Source organism: Schizosaccharomyces japonicus, assembly GCF_000149845.2.
Source record: "Schizosaccharomyces japonicus yFS275 unplaced genomic scaffold supercont5.1, whole genome shotgun sequence".
NCBI lineage: Eukaryota > Fungi > Ascomycota > Schizosaccharomycetes > Schizosaccharomycetales > Schizosaccharomycetaceae > Schizosaccharomyces > Schizosaccharomyces japonicus.
In genome coordinates, this window is record NW_011627860.1 from 1,477,979 (window position 1) to 1,490,061 (window position 12,083).

The 12,083-nt window shown below is 44.2% G+C and overlaps 6 protein-coding genes across 6 annotated transcripts; 4 read left to right on the forward strand and 2 right to left on the reverse strand.

Annotated features, from left to right (window-relative positions):
- Nucleotides 1-9: 9 nt before the first annotated feature.
- On the reverse strand, nucleotides 10-1,488 carry SJAG_02792 (hypothetical protein). Its single transcript, XM_002173946.2, has one exon. The coding sequence runs from the start codon at nucleotides 623-625 to the stop codon at nucleotides 134-136; it is 492 nt and encodes a 163-aa protein (XP_002173982.1). The 5' UTR covers nucleotides 626-1,488; the 3' UTR covers nucleotides 10-133.
- A 451-nt stretch (nucleotides 1,489-1,939) lies between these two features.
- Nucleotides 1,940-2,746, forward strand: SJAG_05277 (cytidylyltransferase; the record flags this gene model as incomplete). The annotated part of the gene is made up of 3 exons (XM_002173947.1): nucleotides 1,940-2,189; nucleotides 2,240-2,332; nucleotides 2,388-2,746. 3 exons carry the CDS (start codon nucleotides 1,940-1,942, stop codon nucleotides 2,744-2,746), a joined length of 702 nt encoding a protein of 233 aa, XP_002173983.1.
- An 88-nt stretch (nucleotides 2,747-2,834) lies between these two features.
- SJAG_05278 (pig-S) lies at nucleotides 2,835-5,399 on the forward strand. Its single transcript, XM_002173948.2, has 3 exons — nucleotides 2,835-3,003; nucleotides 3,055-3,796; nucleotides 3,873-5,399. The coding sequence occupies exons 1-3, from the start codon at nucleotides 2,908-2,910 to the stop codon at nucleotides 4,571-4,573; spliced, it is 1,539 nt and encodes a 512-aa protein (XP_002173984.2). The 5' UTR covers nucleotides 2,835-2,907; the 3' UTR covers nucleotides 4,574-5,399.
- On the reverse strand, nucleotides 4,606-5,792 carry SJAG_02794 (cytochrome b5 reductase). The gene is made up of 3 exons (XM_002173949.2): nucleotides 5,336-5,792; nucleotides 5,020-5,197; nucleotides 4,606-4,889 (listed from the first exon to the last, which is right to left on the reverse strand). Exons 1-3 carry the CDS (start codon nucleotides 5,462-5,464, stop codon nucleotides 4,822-4,824), a joined length of 375 nt encoding a protein of 124 aa, XP_002173985.1. The 5' UTR covers nucleotides 5,465-5,792; the 3' UTR covers nucleotides 4,606-4,821.
- Nucleotides 5,793-6,462: 670 nt separating this feature from the next.
- On the forward strand, nucleotides 6,463-9,781 carry SJAG_02795 (spindle pole body protein Ppc89). The gene is made up of 2 exons (XM_002173950.2): nucleotides 6,463-6,923; nucleotides 7,035-9,781. Exons 1-2 carry the CDS (start codon nucleotides 6,551-6,553, stop codon nucleotides 9,047-9,049), a joined length of 2,388 nt encoding a protein of 795 aa, XP_002173986.1. The 5' UTR covers nucleotides 6,463-6,550; the 3' UTR covers nucleotides 9,050-9,781.
- Nucleotides 9,782-10,130: 349 nt separating this feature from the next.
- SJAG_02796 (pyruvate kinase) lies at nucleotides 10,131-11,926 on the forward strand. Its single transcript, XM_002173951.2, has one exon. The coding sequence runs from the start codon at nucleotides 10,249-10,251 to the stop codon at nucleotides 11,782-11,784; it is 1,536 nt and encodes a 511-aa protein (XP_002173987.1). The 5' UTR covers nucleotides 10,131-10,248; the 3' UTR covers nucleotides 11,785-11,926.
- Nucleotides 11,927-12,083: the final 157 nt, after the last annotated feature.

Genomic DNA, 12,083 nt, shown 5'->3' on the forward strand with positions numbered 1-12,083 from the left:
GTGGATTTACTAAATAAGGCAGGGAGAGAAGAGCGGGACCATGACCCGAGGTAATGGTTCTCGCTGAGGGCATTTCATTACTAGCTAATGAAGGCGGACATGAATATGAAAATAATCGAGACGTCGACGTCGTTCACGCGCGGTTAGTCGAGTCAACGAGACTCTTAACAGTCTTGGTAAGTGCACCATTGCCTCCCCTTTTGCTGATTCTCCCGTTCTCCTTTTGATTGTGTCTGCGAGAACGCAGGGAAAGCTTTTTGCGAAGGATACTAAGAATTCCGTCTGATGCCTCTTTGCGTTCTGCTTTCTTGGTTCTTGACCGAAGAGATAGTCGGTGAATAAGCCGTTTGCAAGCGCTACTAAACGGAAGAATGACCTTCAAGGCGACCGGTTTCTTTGAGGGACAGAATGTCTCTTTATTGAAAGAGATTGGCGGCAGATTTGCATCTATTGTCTTGTGCAGTTCTTCATTGCGGGGATCGTCATAGCCCATGAAATCATCTTGTTCCCAAGCATACTTTCCCTTTTCAAAAATAGATGGCCGATCGAGAAGATTGAGAATGTAAGCAGAAGCTTCTTCGGTATTAAAAGAAGAAGGGGTTTTTGTTGCGGAAACTGATTGCATACTCGAACCAAATGAATGTGTGACTGGAGCAGGCTTGTTTGAAAACAGAAAGTCCTAGATTTAGCGAGAAGGAAACTGCTGGATTTCTTTCAAGATGCAACAAATACGATTTCAAAACCAAAACCGAAGCCTCAGTGACTGAAGTGTTTGTTACAAATGTTCACGAGAAAGGACAAATGCCGGAATATTTTGTCGCACAGCTTTATGTTTTTGAGAACAGATTCAAAAGAAAACGAGTAGCTTTGAGTCCAATGGATCTGTTGCAAACAAATAATTAAGTCTTCGACTCAATTCACTGTTTGATAGATGTGCAAAAAGCTCTAAACAAAAAAATCGCAAACCTCTGCCTCAAGCAAGAACACAAGAAATGCTCTAAATGTTGAAAGGAAAAGGTTAAGGAAGAGAATGTGAACTACTGCTACTTATATAAACTGGAAAGCCAAATGTAAACAAACAATTCATAGCGTCAACTCTCCGTCAGACATGTGTTTTCAGTAATGTAAACAAGTGTGAACCAATCGCCGTATATTGTTTGTTGATTTGTTTATGAAGAACGAAAAAGAATTCAAAATGTAGAAGCAAATTGCATTCAGTAGCGACAGTATCACGCGCTTTCAAGAAATAAAAACATCAAAAAGCATATGTTTTTCTCATAACACGACTGCTGAAGCTTCCACGATGAATGAATGTTTTGGATGAAGTAATGTTGAAGAAGATTTGAAGAAAACCTAAATACAAATAGCAAAAGGTTGTGAGAATCGGAAGTTGTGTAAACAACGTTCACCAACTCTTCAATATAATTCAATTGACTCTTTCTTTGTCAAAAATTTGGTTGGCATACTTGGTAGTTTCATAAATAGCTTCGTGCACGAACTGCAAAGAATAAGAAACTTCATAAACATGTAAGTATGTCATTGGTTTCCCGTCTGCTGAGTAAGCAGTAACTTCATTTCGCAAAGTTGTAATCTTATTTCTGTTCTTGTCAACAACCTCTTCAACTAACCCACCAGAACATATCTTCTCAAAGATGAATCAAAACACAGAGAGAGAGTCGTCTCTTTTATTACTTTCTATCGAAGATGTTAATGATGCAACACAGAAAACTCAAATAATCTCTGAGTTATCAAGACGGATTTGCAAGGATCCAAACACAGAATTAATTATTTGGGTGACAAGTCCTATTTTCGCAAACGAAAATCATGAACAAACATTTAAGGACGTAGAGTCCATTTTACAAAAGCTGTATACTTCAGGCTGTCAAAGTCCCACTGAAAAAGTTACAGATGTTCTACCTGTCACGGTGCTGTTCGCTGGATGGTGCGGTTGGAAATTAAGCGAAATAAGACAGAATTGGAGCATAGTGTTTTATCCCTCTGGATTATCCCATGGTATGTTTTAAGGTTAAGATTGTCGCTTACCAGTGTAGAGGAACTTCAACAATCGACTTTGCTTCAATGTAACAAATGGGAAGCTTATGACGAATCCACTCAGAAACAGTATGAACCCTCTTTGTTCACAAATCCTCCTATCTCAGAATCATTGAATTCTTCTAGTGTTGTTGCAGGTTTGTAAAATCTTTTGTCGTTGCAATTGCTAATGTTTATTCTGTTTTAGCCGGCGGCACGTTTGACCATCTGCACGTTGGCCATAAAATATTACTCACGATGTCGGCCTGGCTTGGAAACAACGTTTCTATAGGCATTTCATGTATGTTACTTAACCGTTCCCTGTCTTTAGTCATGTTTGCTGACATTCCAAAAAGGTGATGCTCTCTTAAAGAACAAACAGTACAAAGAAATGCTTGAATCATTTGACGCCAGAACAGAGGGAGTCGCAAAGTTTCTTAAGTTTGTAAGAAAAGACACAAATCCATTCTTGTTTCCTCTGTATGATGTTTTCGGTCCGACAATAACTGAACCTAATATTGACTATTTGGTCGTCTCAAGAGAAACCGAACAAGGTGGAGTTATGATCCAAGCTAAGAGAAAGGTTTCTAAGTTAAAGCCCCTAAAAGTTTTTACCATTAGTCTCATATCCATCGAAATTTCTGTCCAACTTGGAACTGCACAGCAAAAGTTAAGTTCAACAGAAATCCGCAAGGAGCTGTCAATGGTGTGTTAAAAGTTAGATTCTTTAGAATAACATAATGAATTGCTTAGTTACAGTATACATCCTTTTCTCATTCATTTAGTCGTACACCGATTCTATACTCATACACTTCCTCGGCTTGACTGTAGCGACCACCCTATTCATGGCCCTATTTTTGGGTAATTGCGCTTAAAATGAATGAGAAAAAACAAAATATATCCAGAAATACGTTTCTGTATCCCTCCTTGAAAGATTTACGGCAGAGAAGATGGGTAACTTTGAGTTTTTGGGTAAGACATTAAACTTTCACAAATTGAGGACAAAACACTAACACAAGGTAGATTGTTATTATCTTAGGTATTCCTGTATGGCTAAAGTTAGCATACCCTGCTAGATATACTCTGCCGCTAGAAGCAATGAGTAATATCATCCAAGATACACTGTCCAATTTAAAAATGACTTCCAATGTTAAACTTCTACATGTGCCAGATCAAGCTATGGTTGTAGAAAAGATACAGTCTATATGGAACGAGGAACCAATGTCTTCTATCTATAGCGTTCGCATTGTAAATGAAAGTGTCGATGCAGACTATTTCGTCGACCTCGCGAATGAAACATCAGCTACACATTGGGAAGGAAGAACGTTGCGTTTACATTGGAAGAAAAACGATGACACTTTGGAAGCGGCAAACGAGGTGGTTAACAAACTTTGGGATATTTTTGGATCAGAAATGCAAGAATACGATTATCGCCTTTCCGTTTTAAAGCATGAGCTTTCACCTAACTTACCCATGCTTAACGAAGACAAGCGTGTCGTGCCGTACAGTCCAAGATACCACATTTTATTAAGTTTGCTTGTTGGCGAACAATATGATCACCTCATTACTTGGCCTTTAAAAGAAGCGTTTCAGAAACACTTTGCACCCGTTTTACAACAGTTATCGCCTGTTGCCAAGTTTCACGTCGAATCCCAAATTCAATTCAGTGTTGACGATGCCCCAGTGCGTATTGAGCCCGACGGAACAAAACGCATTGCCTTTGATGACCTCCCCAGAATTGTTAACAACTTTGGAAAATTTCTTCGTAAGTAATCGCCGTTGAGGATGTCTTAACTTTGAGCACATTTTTTGTTTTCATGTTTTTTTTTAACACGGTTTAGCCCCATCTACTAATGCCGACGAGCCTACCATTCATTTCGCTATCTACATTCCAAGTTTTCCGCTCCAGCCTTTGCAACTTGAAGACCAAACGCGACAACCCATCCCATCAAACTCGATGCTTTTACCACAGTGGGGTTCCATATACACTGTCAATATCGCGAATTCCTCCGTCTCGGCATTAGAGCCCGAACAGCTCGAGCTATCTTTCCACATCTTTGCCCGTGACCTTCTGTTGTTGTTAGGTGCAAGCCATGTCCAAAGCTGGAAGCTCAATGCCTTCCTTCTTGATCGTCTAATGCGTCAGCGGATCGTGGAAAGCAGTATGAAAACGGCTGAATCATTGTCCGGACTAGCTCGTCTCATTCGTTTCATCCCCAATATGGCCATTCCTAAAGAGGTTCAAGCTCTCGCTTTGAAAACAATCCAGTTGCTTGAGAAAAGCCGTGAAGCTCTGCACTATAACAATCTGAAACTTGTTTTGAAGTACACAAATGATGCCTTTTCCACCTCTCAGAAGACCCTTTTTCATCCGAGCATGGTGACCATGATGTACTTTCCCGATGAATACAAATTTGGTGTGTATGCACCTTTCTTTGGGCCTTTGCTCCTACCGATGATTGTTTCACTTCTGCGTGATATCCGATACTATCTTAAAATTCGATTCAAAAAACAGACTCACAGCACAGACGAAAGCCGGTGATTCGTCTAAACGCTATTGTCAAATTCATAATTATTATCATTAAACGTTTTCTAAAGATACAAAGGAACATGCAAGCACTTTGTATAAAATCCAGGTTGTTATTAATAAAAGGATGGCCAAAGAAAAAAGGAAATTAAGCATATGATCGCTGAAAAAGGAATTGGTTTAATTGCTGTTGACTATTTTTTGCCATTTCAACAGCCGTATGTCGGAGAAAACCTATGGATTCGTTTGTCATGCAATGGTAATTAAACAAGAAAGCCGACCAAACAGTTTCGTAACAAGGCTTCTTCATTCACCCAAGCGTGCGTTTCCACTGTTTATGTTAGCGAATGCTAAAAAGGAATGGCGCATGGTTATCCAAGAGACAAATCATGCTTCACTTTTTTGAGGGGTTTGGCAAGTAAAGTAATTCTCACGAATCGCAAGACCCTAGGGTTACTTACTGAATTTGTTTGTGGCATCCTGACCCGCATAGTCAATCAGGTCGCCCACGCCTCCGGGATGGAATTGCAGGTACGGTGTGATGTTGTATACTTTGCCTTTAATGCACATCCAACAATCATCTGGCTTGTTGTGTTTTGCAAGCTCTTCTTTCGAAACTTTAATAATCGTCGGAACGCCCTAGTAATGTTAAACTCTCTGTTCTTAAGAATAATAGTATGCAGGAGAAAAATTTGGTAAACAACTGAATTGTCATAGAAATTGTCACATTCGTCAATGAATGAAACCACTCTCATGCATGTTTGTAGAATAACATACCGACAAATTCTGCTTACTCGCAACCAAACGAGCCCAGTCCAATGGAGAATGGCCTGCAGCAAGAGCCACTGGCTCTCTTTGCGAACGGAGTCGGTTTGAAACTGCCAGTTTACGTCCCAAATAACCCATGGTTAGAAGTGTAGTAAAAATAAGATTTTTTTGGTTTTGTTTTTGAACGGATGGATATTTCGAAAACGGAATTTAAATAATAAAAAATAGAGAAAAAACCCAGAAAAAAAGAATAATAATAATTGGATATAAGTTAGTCTGGAATTGGTTCTAGTAATGAAGAGAATTTAAGCACAAATTGTCCACTCGTGTGGCGGTCTGATATTATATAGACGTTCGATTCGTCTGCGTTTGTCAATGAACTAGCCTACACTACGTGCCGCCCACAGCCGACCTTGAAAGCCTCGTCCACTCAATGTGAACCCTTATACCATAAATCCACCAAACAGTGCTCGGCTTTGGTGTCAGTGATGTAATCAACCCCGCACAACCTTAAAACTCTATTACCAAAAACTGCAAAAAACTACGATCGGCAACCCGTTACTAACCAATCAAAACAGAGAAGACAAAGCTTTTACAACTCCAACCCAAATGCGATAACCGAGCACCAACGAAAGCAACCGACAAACAAACAACACACACAAGAATAAATGAAACAGTTTTTCTATTCTAAGCTTATAAACCACTAAGTGAACTAATTAAGAATATCGCATCCACAAGGTGAAAATCAGATTTGTTCTAATACCGGTAATACGTAACAAGGTTGCGCCGGTATTGCAGTCATGTATCCTTCCAAACAGGCTCACCAACGGCTCGCCCGGGATGGCTTTTCAGGTTACACACAAGCAATCATCATGCTTCACTTGAATGTGGAAGGATGATGTTTAGGAGCAAAACCCGGCTCCTTATATAGTAAATAAAAGCAGCAACCCTAACCCTGAAAAGAAACATTCAGGTAACAATGCCGAACATTAACAAAAGCAACAAAACAAAACTATGTAACAGTAATTTAGTGATATACTCGATAGATTTGTACTATGCCTTTACATTAATTAGAAATGCTGTTATGCGCCCTTCGTTTGCTAACGTTCCCTGGACACTTTATGCCTCGTATCCCCAAGCGACCACGCTTGACCTCCTACTAGCGACATCTCCGTAGCGTTGGCTTCTGATACATTCGTTCGTTGTTTCGGACGTCATTAAAGAATGCAGGAGCAAGTTGCTGATGAATTGGGCCAAGAGGACACAAGAGTCCGCGATATGGCGCGGGTTGGAATGGCACTCGGCCGCGAACTACGTGGACATTCCTTTGACTCAACAGAAGCTGTACAAGAAAGCACCGGACGGTCTGCTGGTGATGTTCCTGAAACCCCGTTTTCTCAGTTTTTTGAAAATTCACCCAGTACACGAAGCTTAAACAAGCATTTTCGCGATTTCAGCATCAACAATTCCCTCTCGAGTCTTCCCAGCGTGGAACATGGTCTAGCCATTGATCCCCATGACGAAAAACCGTTTCATCGCGACCTCTCATTCCAATTGTCAAGTCCTTCCTTGTCAGAAACGAATCTCTTTGCCAAAGGTACGCGAGAAGCTGGACACCTAAGGGCAGACATATTGAATACCCTTCATTTTGTATCTATTGTGCTCTATTGTATCTTCATTGTCTCATAAAACTAACCTCGTTCAATAGACAAATCAAGACGCCGAACGAATCACTTTTTGGAGGCTCTTAACCGTTCCTCTAGCAACACAATGAGCGATTCTAGTCCTCGCGCTGGCTACGGTACTAATAGTCCGCGTGCCGGGTTGGAACGCACCCCTATACCAAAACGGTCGGCGTTTGCATTTAGTGACGACTCCCCCGTAGATGATTTCCCTAAAAAGCCCGAGACACCTTGGGGAAAAAGTGCTTTCCGAACAAACAGTACCCCAAAAGTCAATAAGGCAAATGACACCCATGAGCCTTCAGATTTGCTCGACACACCTTCCTCTCTCAAATCTGCTGTTCGAGCTGCTAACAGCTTTGATCGCGAACAACCACTGGGCGGATCCGCTGTTAAGGACAAGTTTACTTCTGCCAAACCTGTAAAACCAGTTACTTTGGATGCTCCATCCATCCGCTTGCCCAACTTAACCAATCTCTCGTCTCTCATTTCAGATTCTCGCGATGCTGCTACCTTTCCCTCTCCTCTACGTCCTTCCCGCCGCTCGGCTTCACAGCTGCCCACACTCGAACCGATCAACATTGCGAACAGTGACAAGGATCTTTTCATTGCTTTACGAGAAACACAGCAAAAAGTTCGTTTTCTGGAACAGGAACGTGATTCCAACCGCGCTACCATTCAAAAGCTTGAGCTGGATCTCAAGCAGACTCGTGATGCCTACGTTCAAATGAAAGAGTACGCGAAAGAGTTGAAGAAGCAAATCAGTATGCAGTCTCCCAGCAAGCGAACAGAAAATGACGAGGAACACCAGAAACGTTCGAGTTTTGATAAAATGGCGTACGAAGTGAAGGTGCTTAAATTGGAAAACGAAAACAAGAGCCTTCGAAGTAAATTGCAAGCTGCCGAATTGACCAACGAAGATCTACGTAAATCGCTCAACAAAAAAATTGATGAACACAATCTGTCGTTACAGCGTTTAGGTTCAGCACTGCCAGAACTGAATAGTCTGCACGCGGAGGTTGAGCGCTTGCGAAAAGAACTGCGGCACAAAGAATTGGAACTCCAGCAGCAAAGAAGAAAAGAACAGGTGCCAGTGCGATTGGATGCCAAGGTGCCCGCAGACCTGCCGCCCATTGTTGAACCTGTTGCAACCAGCAGCACAACTCAGCTTCATTCTTCGGCAGCAGATGAAATGAGTAAAAAGATTCATTTGCTTGGAGTCCAACTGCATCGTGAACGTAAATGGCGAAAAGAAATGGAACGTAAATTGAAGAGCTCCCACCGAAAAACTCGAAGTGCGGCCACTACTAACATACTTGATGATGGTTTACTCAGCGACGGTGACATCTCTTCCGCTGGTGAGGTATCTGAAGATGCTTCCGACGATGACCTATCAATTGAGAGCGATATGGATGAGCTTCCTGCCACGAGAGGCAAATCAAGTATACCGAAAAGAGTGGAAGAGGAGCCCGAGGAATTAGACAGTTACTTGGATGAAGATGGTTTCGACTGGGGCCAGTATGCGTTTGCGCCTAGGACTCGAATAAACAACGCTCGGTCTGCCTCTGTTCCAATCCCAACCGCGCAAAAGGGCAATCTCCCGCGAATATCGAACGAAGTTCAGCGTATCATCAATCAAATGGCCGCGCACGAGCCATCGGCATGCACGGTGTGCAACAGAAAAAATACAGCCAATGCAACATTCAATGCCCTTCACACCGCAGCTACTGAGGATGACGACGACAATGTAGCTCAGCGACGAGTCCATATGCACACCGATGGCGCCAGCCAGGAAACCATACGTCCATCTCAAAAGCCGAAGGTCGCTCTCCATTCTGTCGCGCAGCAATTAAAAGACGAAATGATGCATCTAAAACTGCGTTATCAGAAACTCGTTGACGCGTACAATGCACTACCTCTTGGCTTCCAAAAGCGTCGTCGGGTGGCCTTGAAGGGCAAGATGTGTCGACTGCTAGAGGCTCTAGAAGCCAAAGCAGACCAAATTTATGCCCTTCACGATGTTGATGTCGCTCAACTTTAAATCTCCTCCTCCCATAGTCTCTGCATGACTTTGTATTCTTTTGAAACGGACAGGCCGTGCTCTATACTACGATTTCCCGTCGGCAAACGACGACTGGACCCCTCGCAACACATATATTTTCCCTCTTCCCTGGGTGTCCATCCTCCTTTGAATACACAGACACACGCACGCTTCCCCCTCCTTACGACAACACCTCTATAGGCGCATACGTGGCCTGTATATCTCTCTCCCTACGACTTCGCAACCTACTTACCTGACGACTTTGCCAGTCCACAACAACCCACCTGCCGGCGGGTCCTTGGCCCATACCCGGGCATTCTTATTTTGGACAGCATGATTTTTTTCTTCTATGACTATTGTTACTACTATGTACTATTGCAATTGTGACGGCACTAGAGTGGAGAGATAGAGTGTGAGGGTCCCAGCCAAGACTGGCCGAAGTAGGGAAGGGCGACTACGACTACCCCCAGTGTTTTCGTCGCCCGTATAGGGGCTGCTGCTGTTGTTACTCCAGCGCTCTCGACGTCCTCGCAGATCGCTTGTCTTTGTGTAAATACTCCGTTTAATACATATGTGTACGCGAATCCCTTGCACGTGTTCGCACCGTGGAGCAGTTTTTGGTCGTTTTGTTCCGATTTCATTACGTATTGGTCGTGCGGAGCGGCTCGGCAATCGTATGTCAACGTGTGATTGGGTGAGCTAAGTGGGTGTGGGAAGCTCCGGCACTCTGCACCTCATACCGGTTGGTTCGGCAAGTAGTAAAAGCGAAAACTGCGACTATTTTGCACAAGATAAGCTATCGGCTATATTGTAATTGGGTCGTAAATCGCATTTTGCGACATTATGACAGCGAGGCTACGTCAGGAAAGTCGGGTCGTCATACCAGCAGCGACAACATGCAAATGCAGTCACGGCAGTCGGTCGCAGAGTGCAAGACAAGCAAGTGATGTTGACGGGGAAGAAGAACAGAGAAGCTTTTGCATGACTATTGAATACAGCAAAACGAAAACACAAACCGTTCTCAGTTGTTTTCAATGAGCAGAATGATACTAATTATGCAGTACAGAGTATTATCCGAAGCCGTTCACCTGACCAGGCTATTCTCCAATGCTTCAAAAGGGCCGCTGCTCGCCCACTGTAATCCACCACCAACCAGACACATCAACCGGTCACCGACTCTCAACACCAACACATTCACAATGATTTCTTCCTTCAAGAGCAACAAGCAATGGCTTTCTTCCCTCAGCACTGAGACCAACATTGCTCCCATCAACCGCCGTACCTCCATCATTTGCACCATCGGTCCCAAGACCAACAGCGTCGAGAAGCTCGCTGCTCTCCGTGATGCTGGTATGAACGTTGTTCGTATGAACTTCTCCCACGGTTCTTACGAGTACCACCAATCTGTCATTGACAACGCTCGCAAGGCCGCTGCCACCAAGCCCGAGTGGCCCCTTGCCATTGCCCTTGACACCAAGGGTCCCGAGATCCGTACTGGTCTCACTGTCGGTGAGCAAGACTACCCCATCTCTGCTGGCCACGAGATGATCTTCACCACTGATGACGCCTATGCCACCAAGTGTGACGACAAGATCATGTTCGTTGACTACAAGAACATTGTTAAGGTCATTGAGGTCGGTAAGACCATCTACGTCGATGACGGTATCCTTTCCTTCACTGTCCTCGAGAAGATCGATGACAAGAACTTGAAGGTCCGTGTCAACAACAACGGTAAGATCTCCTCCAAGAAGGGTGTCAACTTGCCCAAGACTGATGTCGACTTGCCCGCTCTTTCCGAGAAGGACAAGGCTGATCTCCGCTTCGGTGTCAAGAACGGTGTCGACATGATCTTCGCCTCTTTCATCCGTCGTGCTGAGGACGTTCTCGCTATCCGTGAGGTTCTCGGTGAGGATGGTAAGGACATCAAGATCATCGTCAAGATTGAGAACCAACAAGGTGTCAACAACTTCGACTCTATCCTCGAGGTTACTGACGGTGTTATGGTTGCCCGTGGTGACTTGGGTATTGAGATCCCTGCTCCTCAAGTCTTCGTCGCTCAAAAGATGATGATGGCCAAGGCTAACATTGCCGGCAAGCCCATCATCTGTGCCACTCAAATGCTCGAGTCTATGACCTACAACCCCCGCCCTACCCGTGCTGAGGTTTCTGATGTCGGTAACGCTATCCTTGACGGTGCTGACTGTGTCATGCTTTCCGGTGAGACTGCCAAGGGTTGCTACCCCATTGAGGCCGTCACCTACATGGCCGAGACTGCCCGTGTTGCTGAGAACTCCATCGCTTACGGTCAACAATACCAAGAGCTCTTCGCCATTGCCAAGAAGCCCTTGTGCCCCACTGAGACCACCGCTGCTGCCGCTGTCGCTGCTTCCCTCGAGAACGGTGCCAAGGCCATCGTTGTCCTCTCCACCACTGGTACCACCCCCCGTCTCGTCTCCAAGTACCGCCCTGCCTGCCCCATCATCTTGGTCACCCGCAACGCCCAAAAGGCCCGCCAAGCTCACCTCAACCGTGGTGTCTACCCCTTCGTCTACGAGAAGGCTCCCGTTGCTGCTGAGGGCAGTGAGTGGCAAAAGGATGTTGACGCTCGTGTTGCCTTCGGTGCTGAGCGCGCTATCTCTTACGGTCTCCTCAAGAAGGGTGATGACATTGTTGTCATCCAAGGTTGGACCTCTGGTGCTGGCAAGTCTTCCATGATCCGCCTCACCAAGGCCTAAGTGACCTCTTCTTGACTTATGAATTAAACCGGCTCTAGAGTTGATACTTGATTGATGTTTTTGTCCAGATTTATCACTGGCGATTTGCTAGAATTAAGTAGTCGGTGAATAGAAGTTTATGATTGAACTAGTTTTTAGGGAAGCTGTTTGGGTTCTTGTGTGAGTGTGAGTGTGTCTTTTGTTTTTCTTGTTTTTCCTGTTTTATTTATTTTGTTTTCTTTCTGGTGTGGTGGTTTTGGTGGTGAGTTTTGGTTTTTTGCTTCCTCCAATGAACAGCCGGTCCTGCGATCGGTTTATCT